General features: G+C 44.1%; 1 protein-coding gene across 3 annotated transcripts in view; it reads right to left on the bottom strand.

The window, feature by feature from the left end:
* kcnma1a (potassium large conductance calcium-activated channel, subfamily M, alpha member 1a) overlaps nucleotides 1–20,136 on the bottom strand; it is a 138,950-nt gene that overhangs the window by 93,559 nt on the left and 25,255 nt on the right. For all 3 annotated transcript variants that reach the window (XM_071514998.1, XM_071514999.1, XM_071515000.1), the window contains exon 2: nucleotides 9,751–9,918. In XM_071514998.1, coding sequence (XP_071371099.1) covers nucleotides 9,751–9,918 — 168 coding nt within the window. The remainder of the gene's footprint in view (nucleotides 1–9,750; nucleotides 9,919–20,136) is intronic.

The raw sequence follows: 20,136 nt of genomic DNA, 5'->3' as shown, positions 1-20,136 counted from the left end.
AGCGTTTCTAGAGCTGGTAGAGATTCAGTGTCTTGCTCAAGGACACTTCAGCCAGGTGGATGCTAGCCGACATAGAGGAACATTCAGTAGTAGATATTGTTGAAGTCCCTCCCCCCTGCATCTATCCTATGCTTGTACTGCAGGATTTTCCAAACAATTCTTCTTGAGAGTAGAGCAACAGTGCGACAGTGAATAAAAACTTTTACAATGGCTACATCTCTACTATAAATGTACAAATATATTTGGCTTTCTCTGCACCACAATAATGCACTTCTAAATCCATAGGGAAATAAAGGAAAATTATTTGCACTAATGCAAATCAATAGTGTTTTCTCTCTTTACAAATCTTGGTAATGTCCTCGGTTCCTAATCCTGTTTTTTGGGAAGCTTTAAGAAATGTGCCTGGCTGGCAGTGATAATGGTGTTGGATCCGGTTGGATCAATGTGATGCTGCAAGTTCTGACCCAGTAGGTGTGCGTCATCCCACAGGCTCTGAGTCACTCAGCGCTCCTCCCAGAGACCATATACCGGGCGGCCGTGACAATGATGCGACAGGGAGAACGCTGTCTGGGAGGTGACAGGGGGCTCCGCATGACAAACAGTAGAATGTCTGCATCCTCTGTGACGGCCTACTTAGGTCTCTATCTGTCTGCACGCAATTTTATGCCTGTCCGTTTGCCCATTTGCCTGTCGACTGTCCGCTCTGTGCCTGTCTACCTCTCTCTCTATCTGTCTGTCAGTCTATCTGCCTGTCTCTAGCCTGCAGTCAAATGTGCTTGTGACTATAAATGTAATCTAATTTCTGACTACCCTGTCATTCCTGAGCCTGGGGTTTCAGCAGAGCATAAATAATCATATTGTAAAAAGTAAACAGAATGCCATTATTGCAGTCACTTGCTGAGACTCAAGGAAGGCCATATTTTAATTACCTAATAGCATGGACTGCCTGTTTAAAACCCACAGTGGGTTTGCTGTAATTAGCTAAGTGATTTTGGATTTCCTTACAACACACTCCAAGGGCTTCGCCACAAAAGCTGTGCACACAAACAACAGGTCTGTGAAATAAATGATGAAATGAAATATGTTTAAACAGAACTTTATTTCTCTGTTTCATGCATTTGAGTTACAGGGACATGATTTGATTTGTGAATGTTTTTTAGAATGAATGGGCAGATCCCTTCGTCTAGCCCCAGAGCGAGGACAATGAATGAGCCTATAATGTCGCCACGATGTCTCAGACACACAGCCTTGTAAGTCACAGGTGACTTTGATTCAATAAGGAGAGGGACGGATAGCCAGCTAAGTGAAACACCACTCCTGTGTCTGCTCTCCTGACCTTTTCGGAGGCAGGGTGGGAGGGACAAAGGGTACGAGGGAGGGAGCGAGTGAAGACGGGTCTAGGTCATTGACTCTTTTGTAATAAAACTCCAGGTAGCAAATGGGTGGGTTAATAGATAGGGGAGAGAAAGAACGAGGGATGGTGAGTCATCCCACAGAACGACTCAGAATTATGACAGGCCCTAAAGGGGGCTGCAGGGAAAATCATTCATGAGGACAAATTGAGACCAAATTGAGGACTACTATTTCAAAGTTGTAAAACTTTGCCTGGTGTGCTGCAAATTGAACCCTGTGGGATGCTAATGTATTGGATGATAACAAAGGAAAAAAAATACAGGGACAATCACAACTACAACTACACAACATGCAGTGAAAGAAGTTATCCATTAAGTGATACTAATTTTTTTTGTACAGCCCCGGTGTATATTTCAAATACAATTGTCTAGATCGTTCTCTTGTGGTTTATCTTACAGTTAAAGAACTCTAGCTGTAACTCTAGTTCCTGGCCCCTCTCCTGCTCTTACTTGACAGAATTTGAAATGGAGTGTTTTCAGGATAACATAACACAGTGGGCTGCAGCTTCTGCTTAAGTATGCATGCTCAGATATACAGCACTATGTCTGCTTGCTTAGTGAGAAAGCAGTGTGTGAATTTATACCAGCTGAAACGATGCAGCGTGATGGCAGGACTCCCTGTTGCTTTTCTTTCCTCCTATGACACCCTGCTTTCCCTCTCCTCCCCTCCTCTCGCCACGCTCCACCACCGCTCAGCAGACGCCTTATATTTCTTATGTGGCGGCAGCCCAGAAAAACGGAGCCAGCAAGGCTGACTTCACACAGCAGACCCGTGGCCATAGTATGAAAATACATTTTACTGTACGTGTAAATCGCAGTGAAATGTAACAATCTAAAACTAAAACCAGGCAATGAAAAACATTTTATCAAACTGAAAAAAATGAAGCTACTGGAAACACTGAGACTTAACATAAACTTGACAAAACTACTTAAGATAACTTACTATCTGTCTCCAAAAAATATGAAGCATGATCTCTCCTTCCGACACATTAATACATGCTGTAGAAAATAGTAGAGAAAATAATAAAGTAATCTAAAGCAATTCTCTGACAGTGTGTACTTGTGCCTTGCTTTCTTTAACATTGAACACATACAGAGCTAAAGCTACAGCTTCAGATGTTATTCTGCTTTGCTCTGACCATCAAAATTAAACTGAAACAAAACAAAGCTAAACTGAAGAGAAATTAAAGTCAAAATTTAAAGCAATAATTGTACATTTACAATACATAACTGCCTAGGAAGCCTGATTTGCAGTATGGATGGGCCACACCCATGACTTCCTAGCTTGAGTCCAACCAACACTGTGACTAACCAATCCCAGATCTGTCTACTGAGGAATCCATTCAGTTGTCTAATCTAATATTTCGATTCAATATTTTGAATGACAGAATCTATACTCTCTACAAAGCAGTATCCTCATTCATTTATCCACAGTGCCCAGTAGCTCTGGATTTATATTATATTCCTATTGTAATGTGTACAAGGGACTTTGGCTGGCACCACACCCATCCACTCTCTCTCTCTCTCTCTCTCCCTCTCTCTCTCTCTCTGCAGTGCCTGTCCCCTGTGGTCCCTCCAGAATAAACAGCCATTCATCACCCTTCAGAGGGCTTAAGTCAATGCCAATTGGATTGCCATCGACTGAACTGATAAATTATGGCAAATGACAAATGAATAAGCTGTACAGCTAGCTAAACTCAGGAACTGGGTGGAAGGAGGGAGACAATGAGACAGCCTGGAGGCTCCAGAGGGCACTGAGTTTGGGTAAAGGGAATAGGAGCCAACTGGCTTAGAAATTGAGTTTCATTATGGAGGAACACAGTGCCTGAGTAAAGTATCATGTCACTGGATGTTGAATAGAGAGGTGAAAAATTGATGGATTCGTCCCTGTCCGCCGCTATTAATTTAAGATCTAATTTACAGAGAAATTGGGTTGTGGAGCGTGTTTGACGTTTCCTGGAGAGGTCTCTGTGGCTATTGACTTTATTTCTCATATCAACTTTGGACAGACACCGTGGGGATTGTGTGTGTGTGTGTGTGTGTGTGTGTGTGTGTGTGTGTGTTTCCATACACATATTTCTATGTGTCTAGTGTATGCTTGCATATGTGCCTGTTTGTGTATGTGGGTGTTTGTGTGATTGTTGTACAGATTCCACATAAAGCCTTTATAGCAGCGATACATATTGCTCCCCTTGGATGGATAAAACAGATTGTTGTACAGGGCCTCGCTCTTGCAACTAGAGGCGATATATTGGATGAAATGCCATATCTCACCGGATGCATAAGAAGAGACATATGCTGCCTGTTAGTTTTATGCTTTGGGATGATACTACTGCCTCGGTGGAGGGTGATCCAGGAGATTGTGCTGTGTTGACAGCTGTATCCATGCTGATGAGTTTACTGACAGCAGTAAAATTAGTTCCACACACTCCACGGGAAAGCGCAATTAGCCAGCCCAAACACTACACATACGCACACACATGCAAGTACACATCCACCCATGCAGCAGTGGGAACACATCCGCATGCACACACATCGCTCACATACACATAAGTTCGTGGGCATACTCCGGGATGCAATATCGCAGACTCTGCCAGTACCCGACGGCTGCTGTGAATACCGCAAATACGCTTATGCAAGCCCAAAGGACTGTCAGTACAAAAAAATATGCATGTACACACAAACAAAAACAAACATATACTCATACAGCACATATAGGCGCATACACACTCTCAACTCACACACGCACATTACAAAACCCGCTACCCACTCCACTACAAACACGCCGTCTGAAAAGTAGAACACTGTGAAGGACAGCTGTTCTCTGTGCAGGCAGGAAGGCATTCATGGTGAGTGTGAGAGAACACATTCACACTTATTTTCTCCACCACGGGACATCTGAGGACACAGGGAAACACAATGGATCCTCCCCGCAGTGTCCTCACACACTTCGCACAATCTCACCTCGTCTCCTGCCAAGACGCACACCATAAGCAACTGTTTTGACACATAAGCTAGAGAGAGAGAGGGGAACAGAGAGAATGAGGCGGAGAGGGGCAATCAGAGGCAGAGGTAGAGAGGGAGGGAGAGAGAGATGGGTGTGGTGCTTCTCAGAGTCTCCAATTCAAAGTCTGCTATAGAAATACGAATGCGCTGGATTGATTCTTAGTGTACTGTTATGTGTGTGTTTGTATGTGTGGTCACTCTGCTGCAGAGACAGAGACAGACGTGCTATATTGGCAGATGATAGGGGTCAATATGCAGAGTGCCATGCAGTGCGTGGGTGGATGGGTGGGCAGAGGGATGACCATAGGGTTAGGGAGCAGGCCATGTGAACAGATGGTCCCTGGTTCCCGCCCAAGATCCCATTAAGAAAGATGGCAGGCAGGGCTGACCTATTTCTGGACCCACCGTGCCGTGCAATCCACTGCACTGCGAGATCGGGGAAAATCTACATTCAGTGGTTATAATCCTTGCCATTTTTGTTGGACATTATGGGATTAAATACATTGTTTCCATAGCGTTAATGCAAGAGTCACTTATAGATGAGATGCCGTAGTAATGCAGCACAACAACTCGCATTTTTCCAGCTGTCCAACTACTCACTTCCTGGGACGCTGTGCCCTTGAGTGCTTAATGAGGTCTTTCTACAAAGCGTCTGGGGTGATACGGTTGTCAAGAGTCCGATGAGCCATCCACTGCCAGACCAGAGGTGCTTTTTACGGAGGCTGCCTTTCACCTATGTTCCACACGCAGCGCCTTTGTGCGGACAGCTGTCTCGTGGGGCTCAGAGAGACACTTCCTCCTTAAGCTGCAGCTGGCGCTTAGTCACACTTCACTTCCTGCTCCGCTCGAGTCCGCTTCCAGGCCCGTCTGTGCATAGACGTCCCATCCACCCATCTATCAGATGCTGGAGAACTCTTTCAAGGCCACTTTGAAATATTTGTAATTGGCTATTATTGGATACTTCAGGTAGCTTTTTTCTTCTCTTCTATTATTGACGATTGCATTTCTAGCAGAGGTTAAGCTTGATTATGTTTAAGTTTATTGTCCCTACCGCTTCTCCCTTTCACCCTGAGTTTGGTGTCGAGTAAAAGCTACACCGGAGGCAGGTCATGTGTGAATGGGGAACTAAATATTTGATTAGGCTTTATTGTAAAGGTGATGGCCAATACAAAAAGCTAAAGACCCATATAGAGGAGCGACACTGGTATCAATCATTCCTCCCTGGCTTTTATAAGGCACACAAGGTGACACTGACCCTAATCGAAATTGGATATATGGCAGTGTGAGTGTTGGGAGGGGGAGGGAAGGGGAGATGTGTGTAGGTTACAGGAGAGGCTATGATCACACAAGGGCAAACAACTTTGACGAACGACCGGTCTGAGGAAACAATGTATTATCGGCACCCCTTTCTCGTGAAGTCACATATATAAGGCGCGTGCACACAAAAACGTACACATACGCTCACACACACATGCATGCGCACCTACACACAAATGCCTGTGTGCACCTGCTGCTCTTTGTTGACTGTTACATGGGCTGAGCAATGACATGAGCTGTAATAGCTTTCTACTCTCCCTGCCTATGGCTTAGGATAGCAGCTCTTTCTAAATAGGCCACTGATGAGCAGAATGAGCCGTTTCTCATGCAGCACATGTCTGGTTTAAATGGTTATGCAGCGTGGATGGATATGTGTTCATTTTGTCCCATCAGAGTTGAGCAGTTTGGCACAGTCACATTAGGCCTCAATAACAAACACAACAGGCCTTGTTCTTCTCACGCCGGTAATTCGGCCCGCATGGGGAAACAATATGAGGGACTCCTGGGCCAAGCTGCTGCCACGGGTGGATTTAGATTTGTCTGGTAATTCAATAAGCCTGGGGGTATACTTGATCTTTCACTAGCAGCAAAGTCATCAAGGCAAACAAATGAACAGGGATGGAGGGCTCTGCCTTTCTGCCTACCAAAGGCTATCTGTCTCAATCTGCCTGACTTTCCCTCTTCCACCTGGATAGAGCAGAGCCTCCATCAAGCTTTAATCCCACCTGTATGTGTGTGTGTGTGTGTGTGCGTGTGTGTGTGTTATTTCTGCTGCTCTGCTCTGCCCAGGCGGACACCCCCCCATGTCAGATGACTGAGCACCGTTACACGGCAGTTGCTATGGTTACCAGCCAGGTTCTGTGTACACGGATGCTCATCGCAATTTTGATCTGCAGTGAAGCGCTGATGGGAGGGCAAGAGTCCCATTAAATCACCCACCCACACACACACACACGCACACACACACACGCACACACACAGGCATACTTACACAGATACACAAGCACATACACAATCGTATACATGTATATATGGAGACATGCCAGCATACTGTACGTTGTGTGCATACATTCACAAATGTACACATTCCACCCACATGAAGAGATACTCATTCACCTACACAGAGCGCTCATCATCACATATTGTGGTGCATATCATTAGACCTAGCAAGTAAGCAAACACAGCCTGCTGGGCAGAATTATCAACCCCAGCAGAAGTAGCACAAATCACAGTAGGTGATATACCGAGATATCGCTGTGCCTAGAAACCTCTTTAAAGCAACCGGTGCCTCATTTCAACTCCATGTCAGAGAGAAACCAACCAGGAAAATTTCTCACTGACTCTCACCATCACTCTCTACTTCATTCTCCATCTGCCTGTCTCTCTCTTTCTGTGTGTCTGTCTCAATATTTCTCTCTTTTTCTCTCTCTCTCTCCCTCTCTTTTTCTCACACTTACATACCCACAGAGCAGATTGGGAGCATTCACGGTCGAGGCAGAAGATGAAAGCGAGGGGGAACTGTGTCCATGCCAGCGGAGCTGAGAGAGTGGAGAAGTGATGAAAGAGAGGCTCATTTAGTAAATTGACAGCTCCCTTCAGGATGCTTCATCTCCTTCACCATGAAAGGGCTGAATCCTGCTCAACTCCCAGCTATTCTCACCAGGCGTGAAGAAACTGTCACATTCCAGCAAACATTAACAATGACAGCGTTAGTATTTTAGTTTGGATCCATTTCTCTCTTTACTCCCACCGCCCGCTTCATCCAGTCCCCAGATGCACACTGGATGTCTGTGCGAAACAGACATATTAATATTCTGATGCAAATTAAGATGTAAAAAGATAGTTAGACAACAGATTAAACAAACAATAGATGAAAAAGAAAGTTTTCAAATTTCCAGCTACAAAGTTCACACACACACCTAAGCACATAAACGCAAATGCTAGTAAATCTGTGATAAGCATGTACTATATGCAAGCTCCACACACCACCTCACCCCAACCATTATCCCCCTTGGGTGCTGCTGGGCAATACTCCATGTCGCTGCACTATAGATGAATGGCTTAACATCAACAGCTACAGGCTGTTTTCAAAGGGAAGGGCTGCTGTTCAACAGAGGTGATGCAGAGACCCACAACATAAGCAAAAATAAGCCCAACTTTCTCTCCCCATAACCTCCTTCCTCTCTTTGAAGGAAATCACAAAGCTGAAAGACACCACAGGAATGCTGTTGCTGGGTCAATTTTGTTCTAGTGCATATTGTTCAGCATGGAAAGGGGGGTTAACATGAATGGCCCCTGTCCTAATCTGAAAGTATTGTCATAATCCCAGCAGCCAATAGAATGAGGAAAGCAGCAATGGGCAGCATGTTGCTCACAGCTAACTGTCCTCCCTCTGAGTGGAGCTGAGCGGCAGACATCTTGCTGCCTGGTGATGGGAAGGCAGTTATTTTGAAAATACATTGTTATAAGGCGGTGCAGTTGAGAGAATAAAAAGATTTCAAATGTAATTACAAGTTAATGCTGAGTATGTGCAGCCCTCTTATTGAACAGTCCAAGCTGCTATTGGGACATGCAGTTCCATCCCTGAAGCCATCCAGTACTGGTCAGTAGACAGCCGCTAATTCTCTTGTTATGATGATGGCCTGCATGGCCTCTGAAAAGGCAAACTGAAAGGAAAACCTAATTTATACGCTGTCCATCCAGCATAATAAAACCCAACAGATCTCAGCCTGGCACTTCACATAATGTAGAGAATGTTTTAGGCGCAAGGTTTTGTTTACTGGAATCCATGTAGCCTCTACTAAAGTTCTAAAGTTTTCCTGCTCAGGATGTCTCAGAAATGGGGATTCAAGTTTGCAACTCACACTCTTGCTATGCTTGAGTTGCAAAATTGGACTTGGACCTCAAATAACTTAAGGCTAAACTCAGACTCTAGAGTAGGGACTTGTGAACAGGGAATCGCTGTAAGAAAATGGTACCTTTTAAATGAATAAAATATCTAGTTGTGTTTAAGTTTCATGGTGATACTTTTTTCTATTTTTTTGTTGGGCATTTACATTGTTTAAAATGAGCTGGAGGGGTTGGCTCTAGAGTGAAGTCTCTTCGGAATAAAGAGAAATATGCACATACATAAAATGTCAACCCGTTAATGCATAATTGACGTCATGGGAATTATACGCTGATATCAGCAGGTAGAGTAAATTGTTAATGTGTTAGAAAAAAGAAACTCAACCAAAGGGGGAACGGGCTGAATGGCAGCACAGCGTCATATACTGTTTATGAATGAGACCAGTCCAGCTGGATCAGGATTTGGCTCAGTGTGCAAGAAAGAGTGGGTGGGGTGGGGGGGTGAGGAGGGGGTAGAGCTGGAGGAAGGAGGGTCAGCCGGGGAGAGAGGCTTTAACTCATAGCAAGAGAAAAGCCACAGTGACAACCTCTTACCTACTGCACAAACACCGCATATGCTTGCCTCTCGTACTTGACAAATAAATCTCACCCTCACATACACACAGGCACCTGCATGCTGCACACACACACATACACACATACACACACACACACACATAAATACGCACACACTAGTCACTTCAGCTGGCAGGGCTACAGCAGAGTGACTTACAGCGTGCCGCACTGAGTGCACTGCAGCAGAGAGAAGCTAGACGGTGCCAGTCAAATAGCCTGAGATTGGCCACACAACTCTAAGAGATTCAGCAAGGGCTGGACATTAGCTAGCTTCTGTAGGGATCGTACTATTCTAGATGAGTCATGTGTGAAATGCAGTTACACTGGCCTATGTCTCCAACAGGACCTGTGTAATACAGGTGAATAAATGTGTGCATGACATCGGATTACTGTCAACACATTTTAACTGTCAACTTTGGCGTGAAACCCAGTTGCAGCCAACTTGGCTCAGGGTACACCAAAGTACTGCACTTAACTGATTACGGGCTGGGCAAATAATTACTGTCAACACGTGGGATTTGAGATAATTATATCCTCTAAAGTGAATACTCACCAGAACTCTGCCGGTGAGTGTCTGAGCGGAGATCATGACCCCGGCCCAATCTTTGACGGAGGTCATCCATCCCACCTCGCTGGCTGGGACCTCCTCCTTCTCATCAGGATTCTTAGTTGTCCCGTCTGCTGCCTGAGTGATGACGGGGTTGATCACCTTCTGAGCCTCCTGGAGAAAAAAAACACATAGAGAGTTTGGCTTAGGAAATGTAGAACATACAAACAAAAACAGTAGCATGCTCAGAGAGAAAGAGAATCAACAGGGCAGAGTATAAATTCACACACTTTGGCCGGTATATAGTATGGTATTTAACAGTGAGAAGTGTGAGATAGACTGATAGACATCCTGTTAGGTGGATGACTGGAAGCAGAAAGAGTATGAAGTTTTGTTCTGTGTGTTTCTGAGCACATGCATGTCCACATTCATGTGACTCGCTACTATCTCTGAGGGGAAAGAAACAGAATTTCACCACAGCCATCACGACATGAAGGCATCCATCTGCTGTATGTTGAATGTGTGTGTGTGTGCATATGTGTGACGGAACGAAAGAATGTATGTGCAGTCGCTCTGTTGCCGTTTGCACATAACGGGCCTGTAAGCTCATTGTTCCTCAGGGTAGAGCGTGGTGAGACTGATGTTCTCATGCAGGCCTTTCAACCATCCATCCTGCATCTGATTGAGTGAGCAGAGTTGCATGGCTATTCATTGACATGCTTTGCTTGGCAGAGCCGCTGCATGCAGCTGTTCCTCTCCAGCCATCCACTCACTCCTGATTTGACACAAGCAAGCACTCAGCCTCCCCGGCCTTCTGGCAGAAAGGGGAATGAGCAGATTTCTCTACGTTTTCTTAAAGGAAACTTGGTGAAATAGTCCTTGGGGCAAGAAAATCCTGCTATTGGATATACCAGAAACACTCACACACATGCACACATACACACACACGTGTACACACACAAAGACGTAGAGTAAAAGTTAGTGTGTGTCACCCGCAGCCTCGTAAAACCATGGGTTAGGCCCAGCAAATGGCGTCCTCAGAGAATCCCTGGAATTCCAATAACTTTCAGCCCTCTTGATGGCGACCATTGCTCCCTTCCAAGGAGGCAGGCTCGTATTACCCCAGGGTACACATGCAGTACTTTATATTTTACAATGTCCCTCTGCACGGCCCCTTTAGACATCCGACAAGTTGCCATCAAAGTAGATTATGCGCAATGTCAACCGAGTGACATTGAGTGCCCAGTACAGGTTAGGCTGCTACAGCTTGTTTTGATGACCTCATGACATCCAAAAACGATGATGTAAAGAACAGAATAGAACATTGTGTTTATGTTGGAGTTTGTTTTTGTTTTTACAACTGACACTCAGAAGCACATCTCATTCCAGGAACTGTATGGGGCAACAGAGAGATGCAGCCACAGGCCAAACAAAACCACTAGGGTGACCAATATGTGCCTGAGCGCGAGGCAACAACAGCTCGACCGCAGCATGAGTATTTCTGCCGGGCTAAAGAGCAGTGACATTACAGATGAGCCCGAGAGAGTGCTCTGTCCGTTTCAAGAGGATTGTCTGGTCAAATTGGATTACATTTCATAATGATATGGCATGGACACAGCTGCCATTTTCCTAATTTGATTCTACCCTTATAACAATGCCAATAAACTGGCCCTAAAAAGCCTGACTTAGTCATAAGATCATTATCTGCTCCTGCCATTGGGCCTCTCAATACTGCAGTGGATAATTCAGTTACTTATTATTACTCATATATTGTTACTCATTATATAGCTTAGTGTTAGGGGACCCACAAACTTTTGTGACTGGCATAATAACAATATCTCCATAAAATTATCTATTATAAATGCCATTTAACACTCAAAAGCATATTCATTTTTCATTCATTTTTTTAATTGAAAATTAAAAAAAATTATTGTTACATTAAATGAAAGTTTGGTTTGGTGATTACTGACAGTCAGTCCATTAATGTTATGCTAGAAGCTGGAGGATAAGCTGTAAGTATGCTGTAAATAGTTGAATATGTGTGTCTATTTGAGTGTGCAGACTGTGTGTTTGTCCATCCGCCGCTCCCTCTGTCTTCTCTTAAACTCCCAGCCAGCCATCCCTTCTCCTCCATACTCCTACAGCACTGGACGACATAGCCAGGATGCTTCTCTCCTGTCACATGGTGCAAATACTGCACAAGTGTGTATGTGTGTGTGTGAGCGTGCATACATGCTGGTCACTATGCACTGAGATGTCTAAGGTTTCGCTCTGATTGGCTGCGTGCCTGCCTGAAGGCGCTCCAGGCATATTGTGGTGGGGTCGTATGTGCTGGTCTGTGCCCAGCAGATAAATCTTAGCCAGAAGGCCCCTGCAAGCTCACACTGTACACACATCGACACAGTATTAACACACTACAACTATAGTATGTCACGTAAGTCACGTCTGGCAGTGAGACAGGGTGACCCGTTTCTAGCTAGACTTGCTACTGTTTCCTTCAGATCTGTTTTCAAGCGCCGCACAAATGCCTTCAGACATTATTCTTGTCACAGCAATATTGTGCTAAATACTGACATGCTGCTAACTGACTGACAAGTTCCTAATGTCATATCACATCACGGAAACACCAAACGACTATGTAATCATGAGGTAGTTCTTATGAGACGAATCACAGTGTAGTTACATGTGAAATGTGCATTCATCTCAATTTCAAGCCCAATTTCAGCAAGGATTTCAAGGTAAAATGGAAGATGTTTTTTTTTTATGTTGTATCTTTTTTCAATATGTACCTCCACAGCTAGAGAATTCAACCGGGAACAGCAAGCCTCATTGGTGTCACCACTACACCTCAACATGGAGGCTAGAAAAACACCTTCAGCAGCAATAATGTGTGGGTGTGTGTGCATGCGAGCGTGTGTGGTGGAGGGGAACACATGAATAATGGATGCAGTCTCAAACTGATGGTTGAACAGATCGGCAAAGACAATGTAAACAAGAGATTGTTTCTACTTCATTTGAGTGGCCGGCGGTAGGCCTGAGCCAAGGGGGAGAAGCAGTGAAGCAGCCTGCCATGGGAGAATCCATCTGCCGGCTATATATACACACCTGTGATGTCAAACTGAGAGAGAGACAGAGAGAGAGACAGACAGAGAGAGAGGGGCAGAGAGGGAGCAGCAGGAGCTGGGCAAATGTGTTCATACCAGAACTCAGAGGGAGAAAATGCTCCCAAGAAAGCAGTGGAAATTTTTTAATAAAAATGTAAAAGCTGTTGAAGTCAGAAATGCCATAAAGGTTTGAACGGATTTCAGTTCTCAGTGTCTACTCATTTACAGCACTTAGAGCAGCTAGCAAATACAGACACTTTATACTGTGAGTGCTTATAAACCTTAATTTCAAAATATTGATATAATTCCTGTTAACATTTTTAAAAGAAAAATGGATGTAATTCATCTTCCTACTTCCTACTTCCTACTACACAGTTAATATTAGGATTGTACCAATTAACAAAGTACACATGGGAGTCCTGGTAATAATGAATTATGCTAAGACAGAAAGAGGGAGAGAGACAGATAAAAGATGACACAGAAAGGGAGACAAAGAGAGGGGCTGACAGTGAGAAATCCACAGGACAAGGACAAAGAGACAGAGGCGATGAGAGAAAAAGAATGACACACAGCCAGAGAATCAGTTAGACAATGAGTCAGAAGGAGGCAAAAAGATAGAGTGACAGAACGATAAAGTGAGGGGGAGATAGAGATAATGACGGAGAGACACAGATACTGAAAGACATGGAGAGCGACGGGAGACTGAGAAACACAGGACAGACAGACAGAGAGAGAGGGGGGAGAGAGCGGCAGAGGGAGAAAGATACCGCAAGATAGCAAGATAAACAAGCGGGTGAAAGACAGATAAAGAAGAGGAGAGAGGGAGAAATGAAAAGTGAGATTGAGGGACAAGAGACAGAGAGACAAGTAGGCAGACACAGAGAGAGAGAAAGAAAGAAAGAGAGAGCGAGACATGCCCATGTGACTGTGCTGATCTAACAGGACTTGGCTTTAGCGCAGCTGTTCCTCCGGCTTTCGTCCGCATCGCTGGGGAAAACTCTATTCCAGTGTGAGCGGCTATTTATAGCCTCACCCAGGGAGACGTGAAACTAGTGAATCTCATAACACGCTCTGTTCCCCCTGTTTGCTATTTTAATGCCGGTACAGTTACCCAATGTCCCTGGGTTACAGGCCTACACTGGGTCATAGCAAAAGGAAGAGCGGAGAAGAATGGGGAGCCTCTTCAGGGACTGAGACCAACACACACACACATACACACACACACACACACGCACGTGCGCGCAAGGCTGAATCCCACAGCACCATGTGGAGAAAAGCAGTTATTCCTGTCTATAGGTCATGCCTACTGAACCATAGCACTAAGGGGGGTCAAATGGTATAGACTAATTACTATCAGGCCATAGGACGTGAAATATGGCTAGAAAGATGCACCTCCACTACACATAAATCCCCACACGGCCAATATTCAGTTGCTGCAACACTGTTATTATTATTGAATTATTATTGTATATCTGTAACACTGACACTAACTACTTACGTCCCCTAATGTATGGAAGCGAAACACACAATCAACACTCAAATAGATAAATACTCCAATAAAAGGCCAGATGTTAGATACCAATAGGTTGGTTTCCTACAATAAAGAAGAGCATTCTGATATGAGATGATAGGACTCTACGGGCCTAAAGCCTATTGGTCCTGAGGTTAAGGGCTTATGTAGGCTGCCATGTGTTTGATTTAGGGATTACACAGGTACAGCCTGGACCGTAATCTGCTCAGGATGGTACCCATACATGTCACTGCTATCAACACAATTATTCTATGGCAACTGAACCAATGTGATTTATATATATTGGGTAGCAGCATAGTAAATCTGCACGTGTGAGTGGCCTGCTGTGATCAAATGAGCCATAAAAACAATATAGCCACACGTCTTGTGACAAACCTGGAGAAATGTTGGTGATATGCTGGGTTACAGCTAGGTAATAGTCTTTATGTAGCTGAGGTTCTTGCTCAGTGTTTCAGGTTTAAACAGTGTAATTAATTATCAATGACAGATACACCAAAAAATTTGGATTTGGTGCAGGTGCACAGGGTGTGACGACTCATGTACGTATTTTCATGGCCACACGTGCGCAGTGCACCTGCAGTGCAGTTGGAAACTGGGTAGAGTTAAGAGGAATACATTATCAGTAGGTGTAGTAGGGGCTGGTGTCAGTCACGACCAATCAAATCACCTGTTTTCCTTCCCTTTAAATGCAGTGTGCTCTGCAACACAGCGCTCTGAAAGTTTTGTGATGGAAGAGAACAGTCTGGTGTGGATCCGTCACAAAAGCTTCTCCCAAGAGGAAACCGATGTCTTTGTGCGGAGAGGTGCAGAATCGCCAAGAGTGAATATACCTTAAGTTAAATTCGCTTGGGAGGAGATAACACATTTGATGACCGTTGCTCTGGTCCTAGGAGAACCATTGCCCAATGTAAGAAACGGTTTCAATGATATTAGGCAAAGAGCCCAACAGAACCGGTGGTGGACCACAGGGACAGTTTGGCTACAGGAGGGGGGCGTCCACCAGCCAGTCCCTGACATTTAAAGAGGACACGATCCTCCACAATCCTCACTCCATGCATCATGGCGCATACTGAAGGTTCTATATTGGACGACAATAATTCAACAGCCATGTGTGTATATAGTTAGAATGAATGAAAAATGTTGTATCTTTATCTTTTTTTTATTTACATCAAAGTCAAATTGGCCAACATATCACCCATGAAAACGGTGGGTAAGCTTTTGAATGGGATCTGTTCATGCACGCATCGCTTGGAAAAACCACAAAAATAGCACAGAACACCTCTGCATTGACCTGGTCTGCACAAATCCAGGTAATCCTTGACAGCAAAACTGCACTGCACTGCTTGATCGCTACTGACAGAGACCCTAGTGTACCTCTCCCCCCACTTCGGTGCAGACGAGTTTGCAGCGAGTCATCAAAATACCAAACGGGTGACCGACGAAAATGCCACTTCCCTGGTGCAAAGCCTCGCCATGCGGCATCTCGAAAATAGAGCCCATTGAGTCTGATCTATCCAACGTCTGGCAAATATGGCATTGTGGGGTGAGGAGTTGTCTCACCAAAGATGTCAAAGCTATCAATGTCACCAAAAAGGTCGTCCATCTCCAGAATCACATCATCCCCATGCTGCCCTTCTACCCTGGGCCTATTTTGAGTGCTGCAGGCCTGAGTAGGACTAGATGATTTGTGCACACTGAACTAAATAGGTGGCATCCACAATGTCAGCAAACATGAAGACACGCCAAAAGGTTTACATCTTTCTGCAAGCAAGTGGCCAGACTACATACTCATCTCCACAACAGGAGAGGCACTCTTTCCTCAAAATGGCCGCACTCTTAAGTACGCTTTTCATCCCGATTGTTTGAAAGGCAGTAAGTGACATTACTCTCTTCGGCTGGCGGAAATAAACAATAAGACAGTGATATGAAAAAGCATAATGTAAGCCTGGCAGGGCATGCTGTCTAAGACGTACGTTCTTTCATGTCCCTCTCCTCAAACAAAAGAGGACCGAATAAAGACACATCCGCATTAGTGTTACTTCCCCACGACTAGGGGGAGAATGAAAGAAAAAAAAAAACTTGAATGTACAGTTCTGCCGATTCATAATGCTGTACACTGCACCTCAGCCATTGATACAGGATTTCAAGCCCCAGTGGTCCGGGATAAAAATAGACCACGCAGTGAATTGTGGGAGACTGAAAGGTCAGCACTTGTCATCCGGTAACCTCTTTGAGTTTTATCATCTTAACGTCGGCAGATAATAGACGGCCAGTGGCTTAAATGAAGGCATATTGAGATGTACGCCGTATAATGGAAGGACCCGAATGAAAGTTTTCCATCAGAACATTTCTGGTGGAAAAAGCTTGGCTGAAGGGCAGAGGAAACGAGCTGATGTACCACGGTGCCTCTGTTCCTTCTGTACGCAGTTGTTTGGCAGCTGATGGCTGAAAGCTATAAGAGCTCGAACAGACAGGAGAACAGACCAGATACTACCAACCACAGGTTTCACTTGGTTTATTATATGGCTGAGCAATAAATGGCATGACAGTGCTTTCTAACCTCAAAAGTAATCTAATCAATATAATTATTATTATAATTTTGTTTACATTGTCTATTAACCTTGCAAACCTTGAATTAATGGTGCTACTGTACAACGTTTTTCTTTAGCAGAGCATTAGAATGAGCACCAAGCAATCACCTTTGTTGCCCTAATAATTGATTGTAATTGATTGTCCTAATAATTCACCCTAAACAAGGTAAAGTCAAGCAGCTGTCAATCAGGCCCACCAGCCCAGAGAGAGAGAGCTTGTCGCCTCTTCAGCTGATCCTTGCTTCTACCTTGTTTGACTTCAAGCATAGATAATTGCTCCCTTAATCACCACGGCAACCGGACACCAGAGAGATTTAACAGTCAGAAACACAGGCCATGAAAACAAATGAGAGACTACCTAATTACTTTAATGTTGATGGAGAAGGGTAATTTTAACAAATAACTGTGGGAAAAAGCGAGGAAAAGGATGTGGATTCATTACACACACACACACACACACAAGACTTGCTTGCACGTGCTAACACGTGCACACACAATAATAGCAGCATTTTATTCTTGACATGTTTATTTCTTGACCACTCTGAACATGGCTTGTTACTATGGTGATACACACAGGCTAACTTCCTTGTTTTCTACGCAAATGAAGTCAGGCGTGAAAAGAACCACTTCAAACTGGCCAATTTATAAAAACCTGCCTAATGCCCTTCAACTTGATTACTGACATGAGAAGAATTTTAATTGAATGTGGAATAAATAATCTTGACTATTAATCTGTGTTAGATGCAGCGGATGGAAAAGACAGATTAACTCTTTGCAGAAACATGTTAAGTTTCTTGTTTGTTTGTTTCTACCTCTCTGTTTTTAATGAGAGCATTCTACATAAATGAACAAGATGTGATCTAACCCAGACTGCAACCTAAGATTTATGTCCTGAGGGGGTTTCATATTATCCTATCAGAAAGTAGGTGGAATGAAAAAAGGCAATATGCTTGAATGGCATCAGCCTTTACCATACAACAGCCATCACTGACACAATTACCTGAGGCTAATTTCCACCATTTTGTACAACAGCCTACTGTACATGCACATGATTGTTAACGGATGATTATACATGTAGAGCGTTCACGTCAAGCAACCCTCCAAATGGCTAAACCAGGCCCTAAAGCAATTGGACATCAGAGAAAAAAAATATATCCAATGTTTGACATAAAAAAAAAAAAAAACACAATGCCTTTCTGCACAATTCTGTGGGATGAATTTCTATTGACCTTGCACTATACACTACTGTGATGTTCCTTGACATGACGTTGTTGTCCCTGTGATTTTCTTGCTGTTTAGAACCACCAACCTCTATCCATTCGACTATAGCCTGAAGGTTGACTCTATTTTCTATTATTGCTTTAACTAACAGGGTTCTCATTCAAGGGCACTCCTAAACAATTGCGTGTGTGTGTGTGTGTGTGTCTGTGTGTGTGTGTGCCTGTGTTAAGGGCAATGATTGATTTCTATTTCATCTGGGGCTAGGTTTGTGTCGGCATCGCTTACCACACCTATGAATCAGGAGGTAATAGTGTGCCTCCGAGCCTGCAGCCTGTCAGGACCTCCTAACCATGGAGCCTGTGGCACGACTCATATCTCCACTAACAGAGCTCTCTCAGCAGCAGGACACCGGGCTGCACACAGCACTACAGAGCCCCAAAGTGAGTGTGTATTCCAACACGGCACGCATTAACATCCCCACGTTTCACCATTATAGGTATAGCATACACAGACAGCTGCAGCTTTTTTATGAGATGCACCATTATAGTCTAACATTAATTCTTATTGAATAGTATATCAGAAGAAAAACATGAGGTTATAGTAGACCTCACTGCTTCTCTAACTAAAGTTTGCCCCCAAGTCTGCTCCTGTTTCTTGTCTCATGACCGTGATAAGGACACATTCTGATTTAAGTACTGCATCTGTGATTGAAATCAAGGTCCTTTGGTCTAGCCTTGACTAGTTTTTGATGGAAGCCCTTGAAAGCTATCACTCTTTCCTCTGTTTAACAGCTTTGCGTAAATTTAAGTGTTTGAAAGTCTCTGAGGAATAAGGCTGGCCCTCAACCATACATACATTATTATTATATTATATTTTTATATTTTTATATTATACACACACACACACACACGCACACACATACACACACAGCAGCTGCAAGACTGTAATGGGCTTTTGACCCAGATGCAGATCATTGTCCCAGTCTGGGAGCCAGCAGTGGGACATAGAGACCAGGTTTTAGGACAGCTAGCCATAAAGCTATAGCATTTGCTTTGGAGCCGCCACACTTAAACACTAGCCCCAGATTTAACCTCATTATTTCCATCATAAAACATTATGGTAATGCTACTGCTAAGTGCCTGAGTTATATGTTGTGCATCTGTTAACTAGAAATAGGAACCATGGAGGTTGAGAGTGTAGACGCCAACAGAGACAGCCTTCCAACCTCTGAGTGATTGACTAAGTCCAATTCGGTGAGGACACGTCCTTCCTTTTAGACTTCGTAAACTTTTCTGGACTTTGGTAATGAACCAAAAATATCAGAGCCTATTTTTTCCCAAAGGTCTTTTTTCTTTCTCATCCATGCCCCTCAGTGAATTCAAAGATCAGCAGCAACACTGACAGCAACAGCAACAACAGTCTTATCAAGCAGTCACCTGTCTCGGCCCTGATCCTCTATTGCCCACAGAAGTCCTTAATGAGCTTTCTTCCTAAATACAGACGGACCGCTAGCTCTCTGTCAATAAGCAGCTCAAAGTACAGCAGACAGATGAAATCGGGGGCCTATTACCGTCTGCAGACCAGACCGTTGAGGTGTATTCCAACAGCGGAAAAAAACCAAGATGGCGGCTTTTGCCCTAATTGGCTCCCTGCTGTCTGACCTGCGCTGATCAATGACCCTGCTCTATAAAGAGCAAGATCCGGACATGCCTGGCAGATGAATTTTTAAACAGCAAAGTGGTAGGAGTGAAATAAATAGCTTGATATATCTCACCACCAATCTATCACCATGTCTGGCCAACACCATTCTGCTGACCAATTAATGAAAACAGCTAATCAGAAGAAAAAAAAAAAATTATTCTGTGCATATACACTGCATTGGCACCTAATCTAACATCATGTTGAGACTGGAGTTACAGAAGATCCAAACTACTATATGTTACAG

This window comes from Centroberyx affinis, unplaced genomic scaffold (genome assembly GCF_046629955.1).
Source record: "Centroberyx affinis isolate AG114_WGS23_722 - 3 ecotype Tasmania unplaced genomic scaffold, CSIRO-AGI_Caff_v1 ptg000292l_1, whole genome shotgun sequence".
Classification (NCBI taxonomy): domain Eukaryota; kingdom Metazoa; phylum Chordata; class Actinopteri; order Beryciformes; family Berycidae; genus Centroberyx; species Centroberyx affinis.
This window is presented reverse-complemented; position numbering and strand designations above follow the sequence as displayed.